A 25,037-nucleotide genomic window follows, 5' to 3' on the forward strand; every position below is an offset into this window, starting at 1 on the left:
ACACAGTTTATCTTGGTTGTTAGCAGATAGGATGTTCCAAGCTTCTTGGAGAATTCACCACAGTTCTTCTATCTATTTCGACTGTCTCAATTGCTTCTGTCTCTTTATGTAATTTCAGACCGACGCGATGTTCAGTTGGGGGGGTGGGGCTTTGTGGGGGTCATGACATCTGTTGCAGGGCTCCCTGTTCTTCTATTTGCAAAAGTAATGTTTGGGAGTCTAACATTTATATTTCCTATTGACACACTAAAGCTGAAGATATAAATAACCATCTTAAGACAAATGCTTTTGTGAAACATCTTATGTGCTTAAGACTTTTGCACAGTACTGTATATATTTAAAATCCAGGGCCGATTTCTCTTCCCAGTCTGCCCCTGGTTCGCACTGAGTGTTGGGAATATTAACATAATTTATACACATGAAAACATGATATTACAGAAAAAAGAAAATCAAGTATTTTAGTAGAGAACAAAACATCACAGTTAAGCCAATGAGCATTAAGCTGTATCCTCAGCAAGTCATTTCCCGTCGTGCTTGCAGTTCGGAAAAAGCAACTGCGCATGCCTCGCTCTCGCAGGACATTTTTTGACATCATGACATCATAGCAAGTCAGACAGATTTAAAATCGGCATGAACCTGCTGGTGATCACCGGTGATTGGGTCTGCGCAGAACTTGCTCATCTCAAACGAGCCAAATAATCGGACAGTGGTAAATTTTTTTTTAGCAGTTTAGATGTGTGGGTTGTTTTTTTGTTTACCTTAAAATTGTTTACAATCAAGAGCATTACAATAAACTTTCATATGAATTTAAGTGACATCCCATTCTTAATCCATAGGGTTTAATATGACGTCGGCCCACCCTTTGCAGCTATAACAGCTTCAACTCTTCTGGGAAGGCTTTCCACAAGGTTTAGGAGTGTGTTTATGGGAATTTATGACCATTCTTCCAGAAGCGCATTTGTGAGGTCAGACACTGATGTTGGACGAGAAGGCCTGGCTTGCAGTCTTCGCTCTAATTCATCCCAAAGGTGCTCTATCGGGTTGAGGTCAGGACTCTGTGCAGGCCAGTCAAGTTCTTCCACACCAAACTCGCTCATCCATGTCTTTATGGACCTTGCTTTGTGCACTGGTGCACAGTGATGTTGGAACAGGAAGGGGCCATCCCCAAACTGTTCCCACAAAGTTGGGAGCATGGAATTGTCCAAAATCTCTTGGTATGCTGAAGCATTCAGAGTTCCTTTCACTGGAACTAAGGGGCCAAGCCCAGCTCCTGAAAAACAACCCCACACCATAATCCCCCCTCCACAAAACTTCACAGTTGGCACAATGCAGTCAGACAAGTACCGTTCTCCTGGCAACCGCCAAACCCAGACTCGTCCATCAGATTGCCAGTTGGAGAAGTGTGATTCGTCACTCCAGAGAACGCGTCTCCACTGCTGTAGAGTCCAGTGGTGGCGTGCTTTACACCACTGCATCCGACGCTTTGCATTGCACTTGGTGATGTATGGCTTGGATGCAGCTTCTCGGCCATGGAAACCCATTCCATGAAGCTCTCTACGCACTGTTCTTGAGCTAATCTGAAGGCCACATGAACTTTGGAGGTCTGTAGCGATTGACTCTGCAGAAAGTTGGCTACCTCTGCGCACTATGTGCCTCAGCATCTACTGACCCCGCTCTGTCATTTTACGTGGCCTACCACTTCGTGGCTGAGTTGCTGTCATTCCCAATCGCTTCCACTTTGTTATAATACCACTGACAGTTGACTGTGGAATATTTAGTAGCAAGGAAATGTCACGACTGGACTTTTGCACAGGTGGCATCCTATCACAGTACCACGCTGGAATTCACTGAGCTCCTGAGAGCGGCCCATTCTTTCACAAATGTTTGTAGAAGCAGTCTGCATGCCTAGGTGCTTCATTTTATACACCTGTGGCCATGGAAGTGATTGGAACACCTGAATTCAATTATTTGGATGGGTGAGCGAATACTTTTGGCAATATAGTGTATAAAGTAAAATAAAGTAACCAGAAGGCATTTTCAATTGGTGTTTTCCAGACAAATTTATTTTTATCAGAATTTCTGTTTGGTTACATTTTGTCAAAATCACAGTCAACAATTAGGAAGGAGAGAAATCTTTTATTAGTGATTAACAGGGGGAAAAAGAACACATATTGTATGTGTTTTTAAATAAAACCATTAGGTTTGACAACAATTTAATGATCTACCCTTGTGTTACAAATATTATTAAAATACATTTTGTTCTGACAATTTAATTTGCAGCAGAGGGCATGCTTTCAAAATTTTTTAAGTACAATCAATGAGAAGTAGTGGAAACATTTTACATAATAGAAAAATTACAAGGATTTGTAACAAGTCAAAATTGAAGTATGATATGGCATATTAGGATCTTGCTAATAAATATATCAAGAAAGAACATGGCTCCAAACCATCCAGTGCATTTGACAACATAAAATAACTACAAAAAGATTATTCATATGGTTTAGTTTATTCTATGCAGCACCTGCTATCATTAATTTCCAAGAGAAAACAATCCAAATGTCTTGACTCTTGAAAATTTCACAGTTCTCATTTGCATTAGCTTTTGTCCATTCAAATCCATATCGAACAATCCTGTACAGGAATGAACTCAATATATTCTCAAACACATTATCAGATATACGTAAATAATGACTCAGATGATCATTTAAAAACCCAATCTTCCATCTTTTTAAATTTAAATTGATAAGGGGTCTCTTTGCAACTATCCCTCATTAATATTCAATTTGAAAGTGCACCTAACCCACTCTTCAATCTCTTCAAAAGACTCAGTGACCACGACATTGTTGAATGAAATTTGTAAAAAAAAAAAAAAAGATGCAAGGGAGCATCCAATAAAAAAAATAAATGGGACGGTTATTTTTTTAATTGGGTTATATCTGATTTAAATCACGTTAAAATACCCCGAAAGGCACAATAAATACAGAAATTAGACTGTGATCTGTTAAATGCTGGGCAAAATAATAATACCTACATTAATTACGTCTCTCTGAAAAGGGAAAAACTACCATGGCTGTCTATGCACCTACTATCAAAATGCCACAAGATCCCCGACATGGCTGGTAGTAAAAAAAAAAAACACACCAAACTTATCAAATGATCTTGCAGTTTTGACATGGTCACCAGCTAGTCTCCTGCCATCAATGTGTCAAGCACATTGCAGAGCGGGTGAGAGTGAAGTCAACAGGCCATTAGGATGTCTTATCGCCATGCCCTGTTGAGTAGTTTGACTTCTGCTAGACGTTTGCTGATCATGGTAGCAAAGAAGAGACCAAAGAGTACACTGCTGATAAGTACATAATCATAGTCATCCTTAAGGACATCAAACTGCTTGGAGGGGAACACTCTGGTCTGGTAGATGTCAAGACCATACGCAACCACCTATAGGGTAAAGAAAGTAATTTTAACTGAGCCGCATTGAATAGAGTAGATGTTATGTATTAATAGTATGTTCAGAGCTGCCAGACTGAGAAATTACGCATATTAAAAATCAGAGCTCCAATTAAGACTGCCAACAAGAAGTTATTTAATGCTCTGTATTGAAAAATGCATTGACATTGTAACGCTTACCAAACAAGTAGACTCCAAGCCAGAGGGGGCAGTGTAGATACCTCTTATTCCTGATACAGTTTGGTTGTAGTTTATAAACCATTCTGTTCGAATGGGCATTTCTGGAGCATAGGGTATGAGATTTTCCTCCCTAAATAGTGAGACAAACATTGGTTACCAAGCAAACAATTTGTTAATCAAACAGATTAAATTATTTGTATAATTTGCATAATTACAACTTTGTAATTATTATTTGAGAACTTACCGACTCTGTTCTGAGACCACCTCTGGTCTCCGTGGGTCCAGGAACATCTTTGGTAAAGATAAAATGCTGCCTGATGGCAGCCCCACTATAAGGGAAAATGTGACATCCAGAATATTAGAATGGAAGATTCTTGTAATCTTTATGAAGATAATCTTCTTTAGTGATGCACCAAGAGGAATACACAGTACTAACCAAGAAGGTGTCGGCTGGTGATGCCTTTTTCTGTAAGTGTGGCCTCCAAAGTGCTAATAGGAGCAGGGAAGATGTACGACTGCTGTAGCACCTGAGGTGGATGTGGTCTGTCCAGAGAGCTGAAGACTGTGCTGTTATAGAGCTCTGCTCCCTCAAAGAGCTCCAATACAGAAAACTCATTCCTACGAAACTTGGAGTTCCAGTACACATACTAAAGGGAACAACACAAAACAGAAGTGTCGCATCAAGTACTAGCATAATGTGATTATAGCAGGAGTATTTTTTTCATTTTTTAAGGCAGAAATAATTTAATAAATAAGCCTGTGAACTTACCACCACCCAGTTTTCTGAGTGTACAAAGTGAACAGGTCCTCTGGCCTTCCGCTGCACTGCCTCATGCACAATACGTCCAGTCACACCATCAATGAGGATGATTCCCACAAAGCTACGCTCCTGATGGGTGTCTGTGCTCTCCGTTACAACAGCCAGCAGATTAGGGTTCAGGTACTGACGAGAAACAAAAAAATGGTAGGATAAGAAAAAGATATGATTGGTTCAGCCCAATAATATCAGGTCAGTAGTACCTTGTAGAGCACACTACGGTCTCCCATTACTCTGCCCTGGGAATGAACATGTTCATTTGCACGTTGTCCTTTGACAGCCACTATCTTCTGTACTTCAGTAGGGATGACCACCTCCCAGATAATCTCTGTTGACAAATCCTGTAGTAAAAAACCCAAAGCAATTAGTAAAATGCAGCACTAAGAGTGCTTTACATGTTTCTGTGTGTGTGGCAAGAAGAATGAACGCTAACCTTGCGTAGACGGAAACCAGACAGTTTGCCCTGGCTGGAGTCCACTAAGTAGAAGAATATGGAGGATGCTGTGTCCTGAAGCTGCTGGAGAACATTCTTAGTAGATGGAAAAGCTGTGACCTGAATGAGAAAAGACGAAAGATGCATTCATATTCTCCAACAAACATAGAAGATTTGTCAGAAAAACAGAGACCCACCTTGTACTGATCGTCAACAAGGAGGAGAACTTTAGCATAGTCCTGGTCTATGAGCGGCAACAGCAGGGACTGAAGGATAGGTCTGGGTAAGGCAGGGACACTAATATGACTCCTCTTACCAAAAATGGGATTGAATACATGGAGGCTTCCAAGACCTGTGTTCTGTAAACACAATGCGAGTGTTTTCAATATGTTCCAAAAGGAGGGATGGATAGATGGATGGATGGCATCTCAACCTTACCTTATCTTTAATTAGAAGTGTGCACTGTGGTGGATGAGGAAAGTGAGCTGTGGTCCTCTGAACCATTAGTTTGAAAACTGAGTTGGGATTGATGTTTTCTAAATAGTGTTTCCACATAACAGTTCCTGATTTACTCTCGATGCCAAAAAGCTGGGTAGGAAAACAAGTTATGTGTTAATCGACAACAAAAAACTACAGCAACAAAACAACAACTGTTTCCTAAACGTACTTTCCCAGAGGCAGTCACCATCACCATCATCTTCTGCAGGTTAAACTCATCCCGGGACAGGGTGTCTATAGTGACCTCATTCTTCATGCTGCTCCGGGGCTTCCGGGAATCGTAGAAGAGTTTCCAGAGATGGGTCAACCAAGCCTGCAGTAGGATGAACTGGGAAGAGAGGCGCTTCAAAACCATTGGTAACAGCCCATCTGCAGATAACAAGAGAACACAACTATGAGTGTCTTAATTAAGGGAACCATTCATTTCACAACACACAACATGTGGTTTAAAAAAAAATAAAAGTACTTTTAACTTAAATTAACATTAGTTACTTACAGTCTTAATCCAATACATTTTAATCCAATCAGAGACTCTGACAAAGACATTACATACACTGTTATTAAAAACAGAAGCAAATTAGAAGAGGCTCCCAACTTTACCTTGAATGGCTGGGTCCGAGTGCAGCAGAAAGGCAAAAGAAGACACATAAGGAAATAAATACCAAAAGAAAGTGCAGGAATGGACAACAGGACAGCTTAGTGAGACAAGTTTATGCTTAGCAAGCAGAAGCACTCTATGCAACAAAAGCAATACAGCACAAAAGAAAGGAAACTTATGTATATACAGTTGAAGTCAGAAGTTTACATACACTTAGGATGAAGTCATTAAAACTAATTTTTTTAACCACTCCACAGATTTCATATTAGCAAACTATAGTTTTGGCAAGTCGTTTAGGACATCTACTTTGTGCATAACATGAGTAATTTTTCCAACAAGTGTTTACATTCAGATTGTTTAACTTTTAATTGACTATATCACAGTTCCAGTGGTTCAGAAGTTTACATACAAGTTAACTGTGCCTTTAAACAGCTTGGAAAATTCCAGAAAATTATGTCAAGCCTTTAGACAATTAGCCAGTTAGCTTCTGATAGGAGACGTACTGAATTAGAGGTGTACCTGTGGATGCATTTTAAGGCCTACCTTTAAACTCAGTGCCTCTTTGCTTGACATCATTAGAAAATCAAAAGAAATCAGCCAAGATCTCAGAAAAAAATGTGTGGATCTCCACAAGTCTGGTTCATCCTTGGGAGCAATTTCCAAACGTCTGAAGGTACCACTTTCATCTGTACAACCAATAGTACGCAAGTATAAATACCATGGGACCACGCAGCCATCATACCGCTCAGGAAGGAAACGCATTCTGTCTCTTTGAGATGAACATAGTTTGGAGCAAAATTTGCAAATCAATCCCAGAACAACAGCAAAGGACCTTGTGAAGATGCTGGAGGATACAGGTAGACAAGTATCTATATACACAGTAAAACGAGTCCTATATCGACATAACCTAAAAGGCTGCTCAGCAAGGAAGAAGCCACTGCTCCAAAACCGCCACAAAAAAGCCAGACTACAGTTTGCAAGTGCACATGGGGACAAAGATCTCACTTTTTGGAGAAATGTCCTCTGGTCTGATGAAACAAAAATTTAACTGTTTGGCCATAATGACCATCGTTACGTTTAGAGGAAAAAGGGTGAGACATGCAAGCCGAAGAACACCATCCCAACTGTGAAGCATGGAGGTGCAGCATCATGTTGTGGGGATGCTTTGCTGCAGGAGGGACTGGTGCAGTTCACAAAATAGATGGCATCATGAAGAAGGAAAATTATGTGGATATACTGAAGCAACATCTCAAGACTTCAGCCAGGAAGTTAAAGCTCGGTCGCAAATGGGTCTTCCAAATGGACAATGACCCCAAGCATACCTCCAAATTTGTGGCAAAATGGCTTAAGGACAACAAAGCCAAGGTACTCAAATGGCCATCGCAAATCCCTGACCTCAATCTGATAGAAAAGTTGTGGGCAGAACTGAAAAAGCATGTGCGAGCAAGGAGGCCTACAAACCTGACTCAGTTACACCAGTTCTGTCTGGAGGAATGGGCCAAAATTCCAGCAACTTATTGTGAGAAGCTTGTGGAAGGCTACCCAAAAGGTTTGACCCAAGTTAAACAATTTAAAGGCAATGCTACCAAATACTAACAAAGTGTATGTAAACTTCTGACCCACTGGGAATGTGATGAAAGAAATAAAAGCTGAAATAAATCATTCTCTCTACTATTATTCTGACATTTCACATTCTTAAAATAAAGTAGTGATCCTAACTGACCTAAGACAGGGAAAGTTTTCTACGATTAAATGTCAGGAATTGTGAAAAACTGAGTTTTAATGTATTTGGCTAAGGTGTATGTAAATTCACACACACACACACACACACACACACACACACACACACACACACACACACACACACACACACACACACACACACACACACACACACACACACACATAAACTCTTTATGGTTTATGTAAAACCTAAATGTAAACATTTTAGCCTAAACAGACTAAATAATCTTTAATTTGTGTGACTTTATATGTCAAATGGACTGATCCAAATGACAGGATGGAAGAAATAGACTTATCAACAAGGACGCAATAATAAAAAAATAAACAAAACAAATACAAGGACAGGTTATACAATGACTCCCATTTATGTTGCACTTTACCAGCTTTCTTTCCAAACTCTCCTTCCAGTTCAGCCTGTGTTCCAGTGAGTGGCAGATCAACCATTTCCATGGCGACCACATCAGCCAGGGCCTCCTCCCTCGTCCAGACAACTCTGCCTACAGTGCAACACAAAAATCAAGAGGTTTTCTTTTCCTTATAAAGAAGACACATTCTAGTTTATTTTTTTACTTATTATGGCAGCCTTTTTATATTTATTATTCATTTGAAAAACAGCTATTTTTTAATTTTACTTCACACTGTGTCCTTTAAGTGTAGTTCATACCAGGTTGTTGTAAAAATGTGAGGGTAAGATCTTCCGTCTGTACCATGACTCTGTAGCCCACAGAGTCATCTTTCTTCAGAAAGGCGTGGACATACAACTAAAGAACATTCAAATCATATTAACCTCCAACCTCCAAAAACAACTGGCTAACAATTGTACAGGCTTTAATACTTAAGCAATCTGCACTCACTCTGTTTGGCTTTCCTCCATTAGGGTCAATGTGGTAGATAATGGTGGTGTCCAGGTGTCTCCGGCCTGTGTCAGCACTGAACAGGTTGATGCTGCAGGCCTTTTGTAAGAATTACAAGCATTCAAGATACAAGAACATAATTAGATAAACTAGAGAAATGCTTCAGTAAATGTTTTCACAAGGTGACTTACAGTGTCATTCTTTGGTGACATCACAGCAGCAACTGTCTTCTCTCCGGTTGTGGCAAATGCAACCAGATAGGACTGAAATACAAAGAACACTGGACATCAGACTTGGAATTTCTAGAAATGGGAATTGCGAGAAATTTAACTTGTCTTAACTTTGTACTAAATAAAACTACTAAACAAAAACAATGCTATTATTATTTTTTTTTTTTTTCTGGTTCTGAATTATTTTTACTGTGTGATTGTTTATGTTTTTTCTGATTAACAATTTTTTATTGATTCACCAATTGAACACAGAAAAACAAAACATATATACACAGAATCAACAATTAACCCCCACTATCATCCCTATAAAAAATAATAACAATCACACTTCCAGCAACGTCAGATATCCGCCCCATTTCTCCACAAACAAATTAAATTTCCCTAGTCTTCTAAATGACCCTTCTTCAAAGGCCACCACCCTCCCCATCTCCAAGCATGACTCCTGAAATGAGGGCACTCCAGCTGACCTACAACCCCTTAAAAGAATCTGTCTGGTGATGATGACACTGGTTAGGACCCAACTCTTTATGTGTCTATTCTCAACATCGATGACCGCCCCATCGCCCAAAATACAGAGTCTGGGGCAAAATGAAACCTGAGTGCCCAATACATAACACACAAAACTCTGAACCTTCAACCAAAACTCCTGGATCTTAACACACCCCCAAAAGACATGGGTTATGTCTCCATCCTCTGATTGGCATCGCCAGCAGGTGGGTGGGTCTTTAAGACCAAGCCTATACAATCAAGAGGGGGTCCAATAGAATCGATGTAAAATCTTGAATTGCATAAGGTGCACAGTTGCATCTTTAGATGCAGACTTGACATTTATCTAATACCAAGTTTAAATCTTTCTCCCATAATCTCTTGAGAGAAGTTGAAGCTCCATCCCCCAGACTCTGAATTAGCAGGGAGTAATACAGTGATGCCTCATGACCTATTCCAAAAGCAGTAATCACCACTCCCAGAGTATCTGCCACTTTAGGGGGGTGTATGCTACTCCCAGAAATAGTACAGAGCAGGTGGCGCAGCTGTAAATATCTAAAGAACTGAAATCTGGGAATCCCAAAATGTTGAACCAAATTTTCAAAGGATCTCAACACTCTGCTCTCATATAGGTCACCGAGTGTAGTAACCCCACTCACAATCCACTCTGACCAGCAGAAAGGGGATTAATGACTTAATTTTGGGTTCAGCCATAAGCTCGAGGCAACATTTAAATAAATGTCCGAATTAAACACTCTGGACACTTTTGTCCATACCGAGAGTAAATGTGAGATAACGGGGTGCAATTTAACTTCTCCAGTTAGTTTGATAGAAAGGCTTTGCAAAGGCGAAATAGGGGCAAGAACTTCCTGTTCAATACAAAACCAGGGAGGGGCTCTCTCAGGTGGAAGCGACCAATGAGCCAAATGTCTGAGACTGAACGCATAATAATAAAACAAAATATTGGGTAGGCCTAGCCCACCTTTGTCAATCGGCCTATCCAGCATACTGAAATGTAATCTGGGATGTTTCCCATTCCAAATGAAGGACTTCTCTATGCTATCAAATTGCTTGAAATAAGAGAGGGGGACATCTATAGGGAGAGACTGTAGCAGGTAGTTGAATTTTGGAATACAATTCATTTTAATAACATTAACCTTTCCAATCATCGATAAATGTAATGAAGCCCACCTGCCCACATCGCTCGAAAACCTTTTTATTAAAGGGTCAAAATGAACTCAATCACACAAATTTGCTGGGAATAAAATACCCAAATACTTAATGCCCTGTTTGGGCCACTGAAAGGTGCCCGGCTGAAAAGCCGTTATCGGGCAGTATGCTGTCAGAGCCAAAGCTTCGGATTTAGACCAATTAACTCTGTATCCCGAGAACTTAGAAAAGAAATGGATAATTCTGTGGAGGCAAGGCATAGATCTAGAAGGGTCAGAAACGAATAATAAACACCTCCTGCCATCACCCCTGGAAAATCATCCTCCTTTCTTATCACGGCTGCTAATAGTTCCAAGGCAAGACAGAACAATAATGGGGAAAAAGGGCAACCCTGCTGGGTGCCCCTATCCAGAGTAAAATAATCTGAAATTAATCCATTCATTTGTACCACCGCTACCGGATATCTATAAAGTAACTTGATCCATCCAATAAAAGTATTCCCGAACCCGTATATTTCCAAAATCTTAAAAAGATAAACCCATTCTACCATATCAATTGCCTTTTCGGCGTCAAGTGAGATGGCCGCGACCGGAGTCTGATCATTCGCCACTGACCACATAATATTGATGAAACGCCTAATGTTATCAGAAGAGCTATGACCCTGAATAAACCCCACCTGATCTATATGTATAAGAGATGTCATAACTTTACTTAATCTGTTAGCCAGACTTTTTGACAATATTTTTACATCTAGCTGGATCAGAGAAATTGGACGGTAACTCTTACACTCACTTGGATCAGTCTGATCAGTGCTTGTGTCATGGTTGGTGGAAGCTTTCCATTCTTTAATGATTCCGTATAAACTCCAAACAAAAGTGGAGCCAGTTCTGTAGCATAAGATCTAAAAATTCAGCAGCAAAACCATCTGGCCACGGAGCCTTGCCTGTGGCAAGGCTTTAATTACCTCACCAAGCTCCTCCAAGTTTATCTCAGAATCAAGAGATTTATTTTGCTCATTCGTCAATTTAGGGAGTTCTAATGGTTCCACAAAGTTTCTAATGTCTAAATCAGCAGATGAAGACGTGGAACTATAGAGACCAAGATAGAATTTTTTAAAAGCATTACTAATATCAGTGGCAAATATTTCACCACCAGCAGATTTCACTAAGGGAATGGTAAAAAAAAAAGACACTCTCTGCTTTATATATCTAGCCAAAAGCTTCCCTGCTTTGTCCCCCAACTCAAAATATGACTGTCTTGCCTTCACCTTCCGCGACAAAATAGTTTTATATCTGTATTTCAATCGGGTCAATTCTCTGAGGCCATCAGACGACATTCGGTGCTTCAGCTCTGCCTCGGCACTTTTAATATTCACTTCCAACTCCACGAGTTCTCGTGCTTTGGATTTTTGGGTGAACGAGGCATACTGTATGATCCGACCCCTAAGAACCGCCTTAAGTGCCTCCCAAGCCATGCCCACAGAGGATACTGAGGTCTAGTTGGTCTCAATATAGATACTGATTTCAGCCTTTAGCATTTGTTGGAATTCAGGATTTTGCAAAAGGGATAAATTAAAGCGCCAACTATATGATTTCTTTTTCTCCGTATGTGGCAACACCTCTAAACTCACCAAGGCATGATCTGAGACTAAAATTTCCAATGTTTCCAATTGAACAATCAACAACAGTTGAAATGAGGGACTAAAAAAACTATTCTAGAATAGTTTTGGACTGATGAAAAAAATTTATAGTCCCTACCAGATGGATTCAAAAGTTTCCAAATATCTGTAAGAACAAGATTTTTACACATCCTGTGAAGTGTCACTGTAGCTCTAGGGGGCTTACACACTTTTGCTTCACTATGATCAAGGACTGAGTCCATCAAAAGGTTAAAGTCTCCTCCCAATATTATATCATGAGGGGTGCCAGTGGCTTGCAACATCCCTTCCAAGATCTATAAAAAAAAGCCCTGATCATCAGTGTTAGGTGCGTAAATATTAGCCAAAATCAACCTTTGCCCCTAAATTTCTGCTAAAACAATAATGACTCTTCCTAATTTATCTTTAATCTGTTTGAAACATTTGAAGTGTAGATGCTTACTTATCAGTGTAATGACTCCCCTGCTCTTACTTGAGCCAGCATTAAAGGGGACCTATTATGCAAAATTCACTTTTACATGGTGTTTGAACATAAATGTGAGTCGGCAGTGTGTGTACACAACCACCCTACAATGTTAAAAGTCCACCCACTCCTCTTTCTTATATTTCTATTAATCTAAAACAGTGTCTCAAAGTGATTGGTTTTCGTTTCTGCTCTAACGTGACATCAAGTTAGAGCAGGCCTCGCCCACGACTGGTGACAGACTCCACCCTATTATCATAGATCCTCCCCTGAGTGATCTACACACAGTCCGCCATTTTTTTCCACGCTGGAGCAGCTATGGTGAGAAGAATAATGTCTCAGCTTCGTAAGTGTCATAAGTGTTCTGTTGTTGGCTGCAAAAGTGAACATAAGTGTCTTCATGTACTCCCGGCATCAGAGCCAACTGAAGACGCAGTGGACAAGTTTTGTTTTTGAAGCAAATGTACCTCAAAACATACCAAAAATTTGTGTACGTTGGTGCAAATCATTTTACATTGGACTGCTTTGTGAATGAGGGTCAATATAAAGCAGGATTTTCCAAAAATGTGATTCTCAAGCATGGATCAGTACCAACTGTTCGTGTTCCAGCTTTATATCCTGAAGATGTAAGTATCGCACTTTATATTTTGTGAATGTTTGCAAATCGCCTTTCCGAAAGTTCTTGTTAGCTGACTCCACAGCTAATGCAGCTTAAGTTACCATTGTCTCTGACTGTATTCACAGATAACAGAGCAATGTTGTTATTTTTAATTTTTAACCCAAAAACGCTTACTGTCAGCTACCATTGTCTCTGATTGTATTCACGGAGACCAGATCTATGTCGTTATTTTTACATATATGGCTGAACTCCGGTATTTACGGTGTCAGTCATATTGGTTCTGATTTGTTATTGCTGTAGCATCCGAAGCACGAGCTGTAAAGGCACAGCCCTCTTCCGGAAAGGGGGCGGGGAGCAGCAGCTCATTTGCATTTAAAGAGACACACGAAAACAGCATGTTTTTGATTCCACCCAAAAAGAGGCATTTACAACATGGTATAATAAATGATCCGTGGGGTATTTTGAGCTGAAACTTCACAGACACATTCTGGGGACACCTGAGACTTATATTACATCTTGTAAAAAGGGCAATAATAGGTCTCCTTTAAAGAAAACATGTCCACCCCATATCTTCCCACATGTTTCAACTTCCTGCAGGGAAAAATGCATTTCTTGAAGAAACAGTATATCATTTTTCTTACGTTTAAGAATAACCTTCCTTCTTTTTTTGGGGTGCCCCAACCCATTCATATTCCATGAGGAGAGAGACAATCCACTCATATTAACATTTGACATATTAGAAAAAATAGATTGTGTGTCAAAACAAAATTATAAAGACCACATTCCAACATTAGAACAAACAAACCCCGAACTTCCCCCAGAAAAAACAAAAAAACGTGCACATTAACCCCACGCACGACAGCGCCTAAACTCAAACAATCCATGCACGCCTACGAGAGCCCCCGCGACAACTTTGCCATCGGATTGTTCATGTCCGGTGTTTCTATACAAATTTTTTGAGACAGAATTATACAATAATACAAAACAAACTCCAGCCAATATGAGGCATATGCACCAAGAGCGTGTAGATTCATCCACATAACTGTCCCGAAGGTGTGTTCCTCCACAAAACAAACCCCAGCCACTAGTAGAACCAGCACAAAAAAAAAAAAAAAAGGGGGCCGTTCAGTTTCCTCGGGCAGTCAAATGAATGTTCAGTGAGCCGACCCATTCGGCTGTTACATGAGTATAACACATGCCCTTATCACTCTAATGATTTGCAAGAAATATTCCACAAAACAAACTCCATCCAATAGGAGGCATAAGTGCAAAGAACGTGTAGATACATCCACAAACTGTACCGAAGGAGAGTTATTCCACAAAACCACAAAACAAACTCTAGCTGCTAGGTGGAACCAGCACAAAAAGAAACAAAAAAGGCACCCAGTTTCCTCGGACAGTCAAGTGAATGTTCAGTGAGTCTGGTCCACTCGGCTGCATTGAGAGTAGGGCTGAAACGATTAGTCGACGTTATCGACAACGAATCGTTGTCGAATAGTCGTTTGATCTTAACGTAACATAAGATCATATGAAACTCTAATGATTGCACACAAAAGCAGCACTGCAGCTCGCGGAAGAAAACACATCTCACAGTCCAGACGCACTCTAAACTTTCCAAACAGCTTCAGGTGATGTAGATCGCAAAGTATGAGGGAATTATAATGCAAAAATACAAAATAAGTAAATACAGAAGCACTCTTGTTGTGGAATAAGCAGAGCCGGAGCTGACGCTCAGCTTAAGCAAAACTTGTGTGTCGAGCGTCTTTAAAGGAAACACCCTGGCGTTACATCTTTAATGCAGTTCTATTTAATGCGTTGTAAATTTATTAAAGTTAAAATAATAAGGAAACTGGCATTTCTCTATGCGGTCAGCACCTCTTCTATGAGTTGCGTGAAGTGCCCCGATCTAAGGGGGAGAGATTGAAACTGCACCCGGCTGATACACACTCTGTTGCGGGGACGCTCATCCCTCGAGTGCGTGCGCTTAACGCAGCTAGATTATAGCGCAATGGCAACTTATTGAATCATAATATATGTCACTGTGCATTTCTTATCGTGAAGAAAATTGGCAAAACGCAGCTTCATTAATAAGAGAGTTTAAAATATCTAAAAATCCTTTAAAAAAAGATGCATTCACCTGAGAAGCAGCATATAAGATTGCTTTTAGAGAATAGATCTTGAATATAAGTGTATTTTGTGTTTACTGCACTCACAGAAGTATAACCAAGTGAAAAAATACACTTATATACAAAATACACTTATATTTAAGATACTTTCTCTTAAAGGAAGTCTAAATATCTTATATGTTACTTCTGAAGTAAATGTATCTTGTTTTAAGGATTTTGACCATTTTAAATGGAAAAAAAGACAAATACACTTGAAAACAATAGGATTTTTTTGTAATGAAATTTTTACTGAATTAAACGTAATAAAAAGTATTTTTTCCCTTTAATTCAGTGAATGTCATTTAGAGGTATTTTTAAAAGATGATTTTGTCCTCTTTATTGTTAGCAAGCATGTTTAATACAACCTTTTAAGTCAGGGCACAAGCTGAATAGTCGGTTTAGAGCTAATGATTAATCGTTGCAATAATCGCCTGAATAGTCGAATACTCGTTCTAATAATCGTTAGATTAGTCAATTATCAAAATAATCGTTAGTTGCAGCCCTAATCGAGAGCATCACACAATGACTTACTCATTCCATTGACTTTATGAAGGTCATCGCATTCTGTGGGCATGTAAATATTTTGCGGCCATCCTTAGTATCTATTCTCAATTTGGCCGGGAACATCAGTGCAAAAGCGACCTACCGTTGATGTAAGAGTTTCTTGCATTCCTTGAATCGATCACGCTTCTCTCGTCGAATTCGCAAAGTCTGGGAACAAGAAAATATTGTTGTTCTTCCAAGAAAGTCTTCCTTTACTCCTTACCTCGCATAACACAAGATCTTTATTGGATGATCTCAGAAATTTGGACAGAATTGATCGGGGCCTGTCTCTCTCCCCGGACCTCCACGCTGGAACCCTGTGAGCTCGCTCGATTTCCAGCTTATGGCCTGTTATGTCGAGCAGACTCGGGAAGAAGCTCGTCTAGGAATTTCACCATATCTCTGCCTTCTTTGTTCTCAGGAATTCCAACAATTCGGATGTTGTTTCGCCAATTACGATCCTCAATGTCTTCCAACTTATCCCAAACGTGCTCCAAGTCTGTCTTGGTCGCTAGCGGATTAGCAGCTAATTCCCTCTCCGATGACTCCAGAAAATCTATCCGTTTCTCGACGTCCCCCACTCTTGTAACCAACTCAGAGAATTTTGTCTCCATGGCAGTGATTGATCGACGTATTACAGCAAGATCCTCCAAGTCAGCCGCGACCTTCGCCAGCATTGCTGACATGCTCGACAGCTGACATTGAATCTCTCCCACCGCACCGTCCAAACTGAGTCCCCAGTCTGTGGCCCTGTCAGGAGTATCAGCTTGAGCACGTAAGTGTCTTTTAATGTCTCCAGAGCCTGAGGATTTTGAATTCTTTGACATACTGTCTTCATAGAACAGTTACGGAACAGGGTGTATCGAATCTCACCGGTTTATGACACAAAAAGTATTAAAAACTAGCAAAGTGCGCAGAGCTTGCCGTTCACACATCCGACCCTCGCATGGTGCCACACCGAGCCCAACAATGCTATTATTGATTAAAAAAAAATAACATTTACAATAAAACTGAAGTACAATTTACAAACAACAAAACCTTGAAGTTCTGAAAGTGAATCTTTAGCTACACATTGACCAGTCAGGAATTTTACTGATTTTAGTCTTGAGCCTTAAAGGAACAGTTCACCCAAAAATTAAAAGTCTCTCATCATTTACTCACCCTCATGTCATCCCAGATATGCATGACTTTCTTCTACAGAACACAAACAAAGATTTTTAGAAAAATATCTCAGCTCTGTAGGTCCATTCAATGCAAGTGAATGGGGTCAATTTCAAGCTCCAAATATCAGAGAAACGCAGCATAAATGTAATCCATAAGACTCCAGTGGTTTCATCAATGTCTGCTGAAGTAATCCAGTTGGTTTTGGGTGATAATGGACCAAAAATGTAACTCATTTATCACTACAAATATTGACCGCAGTCTCCTTGGTGATCATTTCATGCTCGATTACACTTTAGTGCCATCTAGCGCTCTGCGCATACGTCAGGCACTAGGAGGTGTAATCGAGCTTGAAATCATGGACTTGCATATATTGTAGACTGCAATGACAAGATGTACAGTATAAATGTGTCACATTTTGGTTGGTTCATGCAAAAAAACCAATTGGATTGCTTCAGAAGGCATGGATTAAACCACTGGAGTTTTATGGATTACTTCTATGCAGCTTTATATGCTTTTTGGACCCTAAAAGTTCTGGCCACCATTCACTTGCATTGTATGGACCTACAGAGCTGAGATATTCATCAAAAAAATCTTTGTTTGTGTTCTGCAGAAGAAAGTCATACACATCTGGGATGGAACGAGGGTAAGTAAATGATGAGATAATTTTCATTTTTGTGTGAACTATCCCTTTAAGTATACATGACACCGTAACTGTTTTTAGTGAGTACCAGTCAAGAACTGGTAAGCTAATGAATTGTTAGGAAGATTTACATGAAAGCTCATGAGTTCAAGGCAAATTTTTGAGTCTTTTTGACTGATTTTTTAAGGTCAATCAGACTACATTGGTCGCACTGTATGTTTGATGTTACATGCAACCCCTTCATTTTATTACTTTGGTGTGTGAGTGGTATTCTTTCTTACTGGATTGAAGTCTCGGAGTGGAGCAATGAGGCCATCTTTGAGCTGCAGCAGGATGTGATGATCTGGACTGAGTTGCAGGAAGAACTCAGAGAGAGGAGGCTGTGCAGGGTTGGGCTGAGTGGCTGTCAGAACAGGCTGGAATCCAGACGCCACCTCCAAGTCCAGAGTCTTTGAAATTAAGAGCCACCCATTATATTATAGTTAGGGATAAACGACTGAGGGAACACAGTATGTTAATGACAAATGTGGTAATATCTGCACCTGGAGGTGGATCTGTTTAATTTCTGTCTGTTCTGTAGACTGCAGTGGCAGTGTGTACAGGGACTGTGTGATCTGGTCCACACACAAGAGGATCCCTAAGCTGATGACTGCACAGCTGCTCTCCAAGCTAGACATCCATGCTGCTTCAACTGATTTCTGAGAGCAACAAATGTGTGATGGAAATTGAATTACTTTTGGTAGTGACGTGTAATCTGACTCATTCAATCTCTCGCCACAATGGATTTACATTTATGCAAACAGACAATCTCTCATTACACAATATGGAGAAAAATAAATTAATTTGCCAAGAAATAATGTTCTGTCAGCCATCTTCATTGCAAAATAAACCACAACAGGGTGATCAAGACAAAAACCTTTCTTGTATCATTCAGAAGGGGTTTATTTTGCAGTAATGACTGGCTTACTGTACATTATTATGCTTATTATAAGACTACTTACATTTGAAATCGGATTATGTAAGAAGAGTGGTATGAGAGACATGAAACTAGCAGTGTAGAAGACATAGTGTTGACAAGAAAAATGACAGCAGAATGCAGTAATTGACCAATCGGAATAGACTATTCCAGAGAGCTGTATAATAAAACGCTATAAACTCCAGACTAAATGCAGTACCTTATTCATGACGTCTCCATCTTCAATTTTGTATTCAACAATAACAATATGGGAGTTTGGGACAACTCCCAGAACAAACACCACTCCATTCCCTCCAGAATAAATGGTTTGATACTGAACAGTGTCGCTGTAGGATGCAAGGAGATGGGATTAACGAAAATAAATCTCTAGCAAAGAGTATCAGCAATGAGAATCTATATTTTTTAATTATAGTAATAATGCACAGGCCATGAAATTTAAATTATGCTGAATTCCAACATTTCACTTCACCTGTCAGGCAGGTTTTCCACCCATATCTGGCTACCACTGGAAAGGTCATGGAAGGAGATTGCTGTTTTCTTAAGCACAGCCACATACTTCACAAAGTCTTGGACTCCAATTAAGGCAGCGGCCTGAAAGCTAAGGACATCAACATCAGTTTAGCTTATCAAAAATCTAAATCATTAAATCTGTACCAGCAACAATGTCCAACCTTCCAGTATCAAGCACCGTCTCCCACTTCAAGCCACCAACTGTGGTCTCCCAGGACCGAAGCAGACGCCCATTCCCAATTACAACGACAGCATCTAAATGACAACAAGTTCAGTTTCAGATGTGAAAACAAAGCCCAGTTTCTCATTAAACACACACTTTACGTTGCATTCTCACCTTGTCCATACATAAGAAGCGAATCAATATGGCCCTCTGGTCCAGTCTTATCCACATGGCGCCAGACTATAAGGAAAACGAAATTTTCCTTATAAAAATGCATCTTCTGACTGACTGTAACTGATTAAAGCCTTTAGCTATAAGATTTAGAAAAATAATCTGATACGCATTAAAACTTACATAGGTCGCCAGTCCTAGAATTGAGGGAAGCAAACACGTTTTTGTCAGTTGCCACAAGGAGCTTTTTGGAGGCTTGAGAATGAGTATCAAACAAGGCAAAGCGCACTTTGCCGACAAACTGTTGCCTCCTAGAAGAAAACGTAGTGAGTTCAGTGACTGAATAATAAAAAACATAAATCAATGCCACAAGAACATAGAAGAGGCATTTGTACATAGTCACATTAATAACATCACTAACATTTAGGGAAACCATTGGCATAGTTCTAAGTATGAACATGCCGATATGAAAAAAGGATGGTTTATTTATAATTAATTAGCAACACACTTTGTAAAAACTCTGAAATAATAATAGCCATAATATGCAGAAGGGTTGGCACTCCTATTTAATTTTAATTCTCTTGATCTCACTTTAATGCTGAAAAACTGCCAAAATTGGAGGAGACAGCTTTGAAAGTGGCACTCAAGTTCACAAGTATTGGCTACATGATGAGGGAAACCATCCAAAACGCTTTGAAACCAGTAGACTTTAACTCCTGAAACATTGATATGATATCCATTAACGCTACATGATTGCATATCATATCAATCATCATGTTAACATATTTAGTTATTTTGATTATTCATTATGACTCTCTATAAATTTTGGCCTGTCATGTGTTTAACAGTTCCAATCCATGTTCAATGGAAATGACTTACTGTTAGAACATTAAACAAGTATTTATATATCTTTTTATATTTTTAAAGCATAATTGCTGAGTAAAACAGTGATCAGATGACAAAATAAAGTAGGCCTAAGAGGCAAAATATCAGTATCAGCCTCTAGTTTTTTTTTTTGTTAATATCGGTAACAGCCAGAAATGATCATATCAGTGCATCACTACTTACACTGCCAGAAAAACATTATTGTACATAAATTGCAAATCCTTAATGACATGACATGTTTTCAGTGGTTTTTTTTTTTTTTACATATAGGCCTGTCATTTAAAAAACGTGAAAAATCTGGTTTACAGATAGCACATTTACTCTTGTGTGTGTGTATATATATATATATATATATATATATATATATATATATATATATATATGCTATTTCCCAATATGATTAAAACTAAACAATATACTTATTTCTTTACATTTCAAAACATCACCTTTAAAATAAAAGATCACATAACATACACAAATTCTCAACACACTTCACAATTTTCTCTCAATATAAGTTTCCAAATCTTTTCAAAAGAATCTTGCATAAATACAAAGGTAAAACAATGGAAGAATTGTTTCTTTCTCCAATCCCCATAATGCAAAAGTGTATGAAATCTTCTGTTTAAATCTTAACACATGATGACCTGCATGAACATCAGCCGGTGTAACTGACATCAGTCAGCAATCTGCTTTAAGTGCAGGCTATTTATACAGTCGCAGAAATCGCACAGTGAGCTACACATGAAACCAACACGCAGCTATGAAGTCCATTAACATACCAATCAAACTTTCCAACTTGATCTTCAAATACCGCCGATGCAGTATATAATAAAGACACAGATATTGCTAATCTCACTACAAGCCAAGCCATTGCTGCAGAGGAACAGTTCCCACACTGCTTTGCTGCGATGGACCCAAACAGCCGACGGAGAATAACACACAAAAATAAGTATATGTATTCTATCCATCCTTTATGAGTTTATATTTATTTATTTATTGAATATAAAAAAAGGATTTTTAAACTAAATATACTTACTTGGCTTGATCCTCTGCCCAAAACATTTATATCAGGCATTCCCGTGAGCTACCTATTGACTAAATTCAAAATCAACCTGTTCTTGTATTGCATATGACATATTCATCAGAAGTACGTAAATATCATGTGTACTCTTTAGTTACCATTGTATACATATCCACGTAAAATAGTTGTCATGTTTGAAAATGTTTGGGGCTTATAATTTACAGTTAAACTTGTTCAGTGTTGTGAAGTGCGGTTAATGCCGTTAGGTGGCAGCACAACATAAATACATTCTCCAAAATTAAGCACTGTCAGGAGCTTGTCAGTTTGTACCCTCATGCGAGTGTTAATCTTCATGCAAGTGTTAATCCAAGGCATGTTTTTGGGAGTAAATGTTTAGTACTTTTTATACAGATATTATGATTTTATAGTCATTGAGTTTAATAGATTTATAGGGATAATTGAATCTGTATAAAAATTACTAAACATGTACTCCCCAAAACAGGCCTTGTGCTATATAAATAATAATATTCTGAGTGTTTTACAGTTGGTTTCATGTCTCTAGGTCAAACGGTCATTGAGTTTAATAGATTTATAGGGATACAAATATCTGTATAAAAAATATCAGCTTTGTGCTAGGCAAAGAAAACCTATTCATGCATTTCCAAGTTGGTTTGACTTGAGAGTTTAATGGGTACGGTCGCGAATGTCAAACGAATGTCAAATATAAAACTAACTTTATCGCACTAAATGAGAGTGAACATTTATTTACACACTCCTGGACAAAATTCATTAACTTTTATTGAGAGAGATGGACTAAGAACGTGGGAAATGTTTATCATTATCAAAGAGATATTTTACCTGTTATAACATGTCAATCGTATCTACACGCCTGCTCAATATGCAACAAGGTACTGTATATGTAAGTGTGTGTAAACACTTACAGTACCAGGCATGTGGATACTGCTCATCTGTTTTACAGTTTACCGATGAAATAGCTTGAACACATGCAGGATTCAGTTTGATCTGAATGCAGTGTTGTCAGGTTCTGGGACATGGATGTACATGCAGTGATGTTATTATTCCTGCTTACAGAGATCCGTTCGTCGTGCGGTCTCCGAGCTCTGCAGCCTTTTATGTAAGTAGCATGGAGAGAAATTACATTTCACCAATGTGTTTTTTCTTTTCCTTTTTGTTGTATTGACTGCATGGTGATTGTGTGCGCAGATTTTTTTTTTCCTTACATGAAACAAACACCATATCACTCATATTTATTCTAAATAGAAAACAGAAATCTTAATCTTAAACTTCCATAATTGTCCATCAAATTATAAAAGTCCAGTATATGAAAATATACAAAAAGTTTCAAAGTATCACAGTTTTATGATCCAGTTTATTATACGATACTTAAATATTTGTTTAGTTTTAATATGCAGTAACATCCCAAAAAGTGATAAGAACCTCATCATCTTAAAGGGATAGTTCACCCAAAAATAAAATTCTCTCATCATTTACTCACCCTCATGCCATGCCAGATGTGTATGACTTTCTTTATTCTGCAGAACACAAAACAAGATTTTTTGAAAATATCTCTGCTCTGTAGGTCCATTCAATGCAAGTGAATATTGGCCAGAACTTTGAAGATCCAAAAAGCATATAAAGGCAGCTTAAAAGTAATCCATATGACTCCAGTGGTTAATGCTGCCTTCATGTGCTATTGGAATTATTGTAAATATGAGTTTCCCACTTGGAAGTTGCACATGAACGACCCCTCAAGTCGTAATTATGAATGAGAAACTCAGAGATCATTTTTATACCCAAATTTCCGAGATGGGAGGGGTCCTATACTTTCAACATGGCGGAGGAGAGCGTGGTTTCTGTAGTGAATGACAGGTTTTATTCATTTTTCTAAATACAGCTAATTGTTAGCGCTTGCCGTTTCGGTCATATTCATTTATGTATATCAGCAACCATTTGATGCATGTTGTACATTTTTACACCTTGATGATAACTTGTATTTGACCAAAATTCCATTATCCTCAGCAAACTGAGTAATATTTTTTATGATGTTAAAATAAAAGTTCCTTAAGAAATATATATGAATTCAACGTTTTTTTCAACAACAAAGCACTTGAACGTAACATACTCATAATTACCACTTCAAAAGTGGGAAGTACGATAATACTGATAGCACATGAAGGAAGCACTTTCAAATTCTTTTTTTGTTTTTGGCAATTCACATTCTTTGAGCATATCGCCACCTACAGGGCAGGGAAGAGAATTTATAGTAAAAAAGGACTTAAATATTGATCTGTTTTTTACCCACACCTATCATATAGCTTTTGAAGATATGGATTTAACCACTGGAGTCATATGGATTACTTTTATGCTGCCTTTATGTGCTTTTTGTAGTTTCAAATTTCCATTCACATTCACATTGTATGGACCTACAGAGCTGAGATATTCTTCTTAAAATATTTGTGTTCAAAAGAAAGAAAGTCATACACATCTGGGATGACATGAGGGTGAGTAAATGATGAGAGAATTTTTATTTTTGGGTGAACTATTTCTTTAAAATGAACTTGATTATTTTATTCTATTTTGCTCAGGGCAAATGTCTGCTCAGAACAAGAGAGAATTATCAAAGCTGAGAAACAGCCTTGTGTACAGGCTTTTACTCGTATGGTAAAGGTTTGGAAGCAAGACTGCACAGGTCACTCTTGGTGTATGGACTATGAGAGGAGGTATGTATTCATTTGACAGTTTGAATAACCAGTTGAATTACTGTATGAATGAATATAACTACAATTAATAATATTTCCTTCAAAAAAAATCTTTCCTCTACTCACAGCCATAGAAGTGGGTAGTTGTCCTTTTTCTCCCCACTTTTTTTCACCCACTGACACTCAGTGACTCACTCAGTCAAGACACATCTATAGGATTGTAAAACTATTCACACCTCAGGTGTTCCTCTTATTAACCTCAGGTATTTATGACAACATTTTAATAAATATTTTTTAGATTTTACATGTTGTAGCTTTACAAAACAGTGTTCCTAGTCCTTAAAGTGTTCCCTCTATCTTGGAACACATAGTCAAGGCCTCTATCAATAGTCCTTTTACCCATCCAGCCATTTCTCATTGGCACACCTTTCAGAGCTAGCCAACTTTGAGCCTGTTTTGATAATGGGCAGAGGGCTAGACAAATACAATGGTAATTAAGGGTCTCAGATGGTTCAGGAATAAAAAGGAAGCTCAAGACTCTCAGAGCCATCAACCCCCTCAGTACTAATGGAAGATTGCTGAAAGCCCTCATGAAACAGGCATTGAACCGGCTAAATGTTGCCATTGCACTGAACAAATGCTGAACTAATAGGGGTTTAGGGCATTCAGGATTTTTCTGCAGCCTTTTTTCCGATTCTTTCTATTACAAAATGTCCCCAGGTAGTAGTATAATCGGATCTCTTGTATTTGTGCAGTTGTTTATTGTGTATTATGTGTAGAATGTGTACAGATTGGTCTTACTGTACATTGTGTGTCTGATATCAGTCACTACACCACTGCATTGTTGTTAAGCATGCACACAAGATGTTTACCCACCATTACAC

The 25,037-nt window shown here is 38.7% G+C and overlaps 2 protein-coding genes across 2 annotated transcripts in view; one reads left to right on the forward strand and one right to left on the reverse strand.

The window, feature by feature from the left end:
* Window positions 1–2,032: 2,032 nt before the first annotated feature.
* LOC127419704 (ER membrane protein complex subunit 1-like) lies at window positions 2,033–21,308 on the reverse strand. The gene is made up of 22 exons (XM_051661342.1): window positions 21,192–21,308; window positions 19,711–19,838; window positions 19,531–19,596; window positions 19,355–19,448; window positions 19,153–19,281; window positions 18,883–19,009; window positions 18,250–18,405; window positions 17,989–18,156; window positions 8,762–8,833; window positions 8,571–8,669; window positions 8,381–8,477; window positions 8,097–8,213; window positions 5,545–5,744; window positions 5,316–5,465; window positions 5,075–5,236; window positions 4,878–4,997; window positions 4,648–4,785; window positions 4,397–4,570; window positions 4,064–4,274; window positions 3,872–3,956; window positions 3,628–3,757; window positions 2,033–3,438 (listed from the first exon to the last, which is right to left on the reverse strand). The coding sequence occupies exons 1-22, from the start codon at window positions 21,281–21,283 to the stop codon at window positions 3,259–3,261; spliced, it is 2,895 nt and encodes a 964-aa protein (XP_051517302.1). The 5' UTR covers window positions 21,284–21,308; the 3' UTR covers window positions 2,033–3,258.
* A 2,737-nt stretch (window positions 21,309–24,045) lies between these two features.
* LOC127419707 (multiple epidermal growth factor-like domains protein 6) overlaps window positions 24,046–25,037 on the forward strand; it is a 39,412-nt gene continuing 38,420 nt past the window's right edge. The window contains exon 1 of the mRNA XM_051661352.1: window positions 24,046–24,174. Within this exon, the coding sequence (XP_051517312.1) occupies window positions 24,113–24,174 (62 nt within the window). The 5' untranslated portion in view covers window positions 24,046–24,112. The remainder of the gene's footprint in view (window positions 24,175–25,037) is intronic.

Source organism: Myxocyprinus asiaticus, chromosome 29, assembly GCF_019703515.2.
Source record: "Myxocyprinus asiaticus isolate MX2 ecotype Aquarium Trade chromosome 29, UBuf_Myxa_2, whole genome shotgun sequence".
NCBI lineage: Eukaryota > Metazoa > Chordata > Actinopteri > Cypriniformes > Catostomidae > Myxocyprinus > Myxocyprinus asiaticus.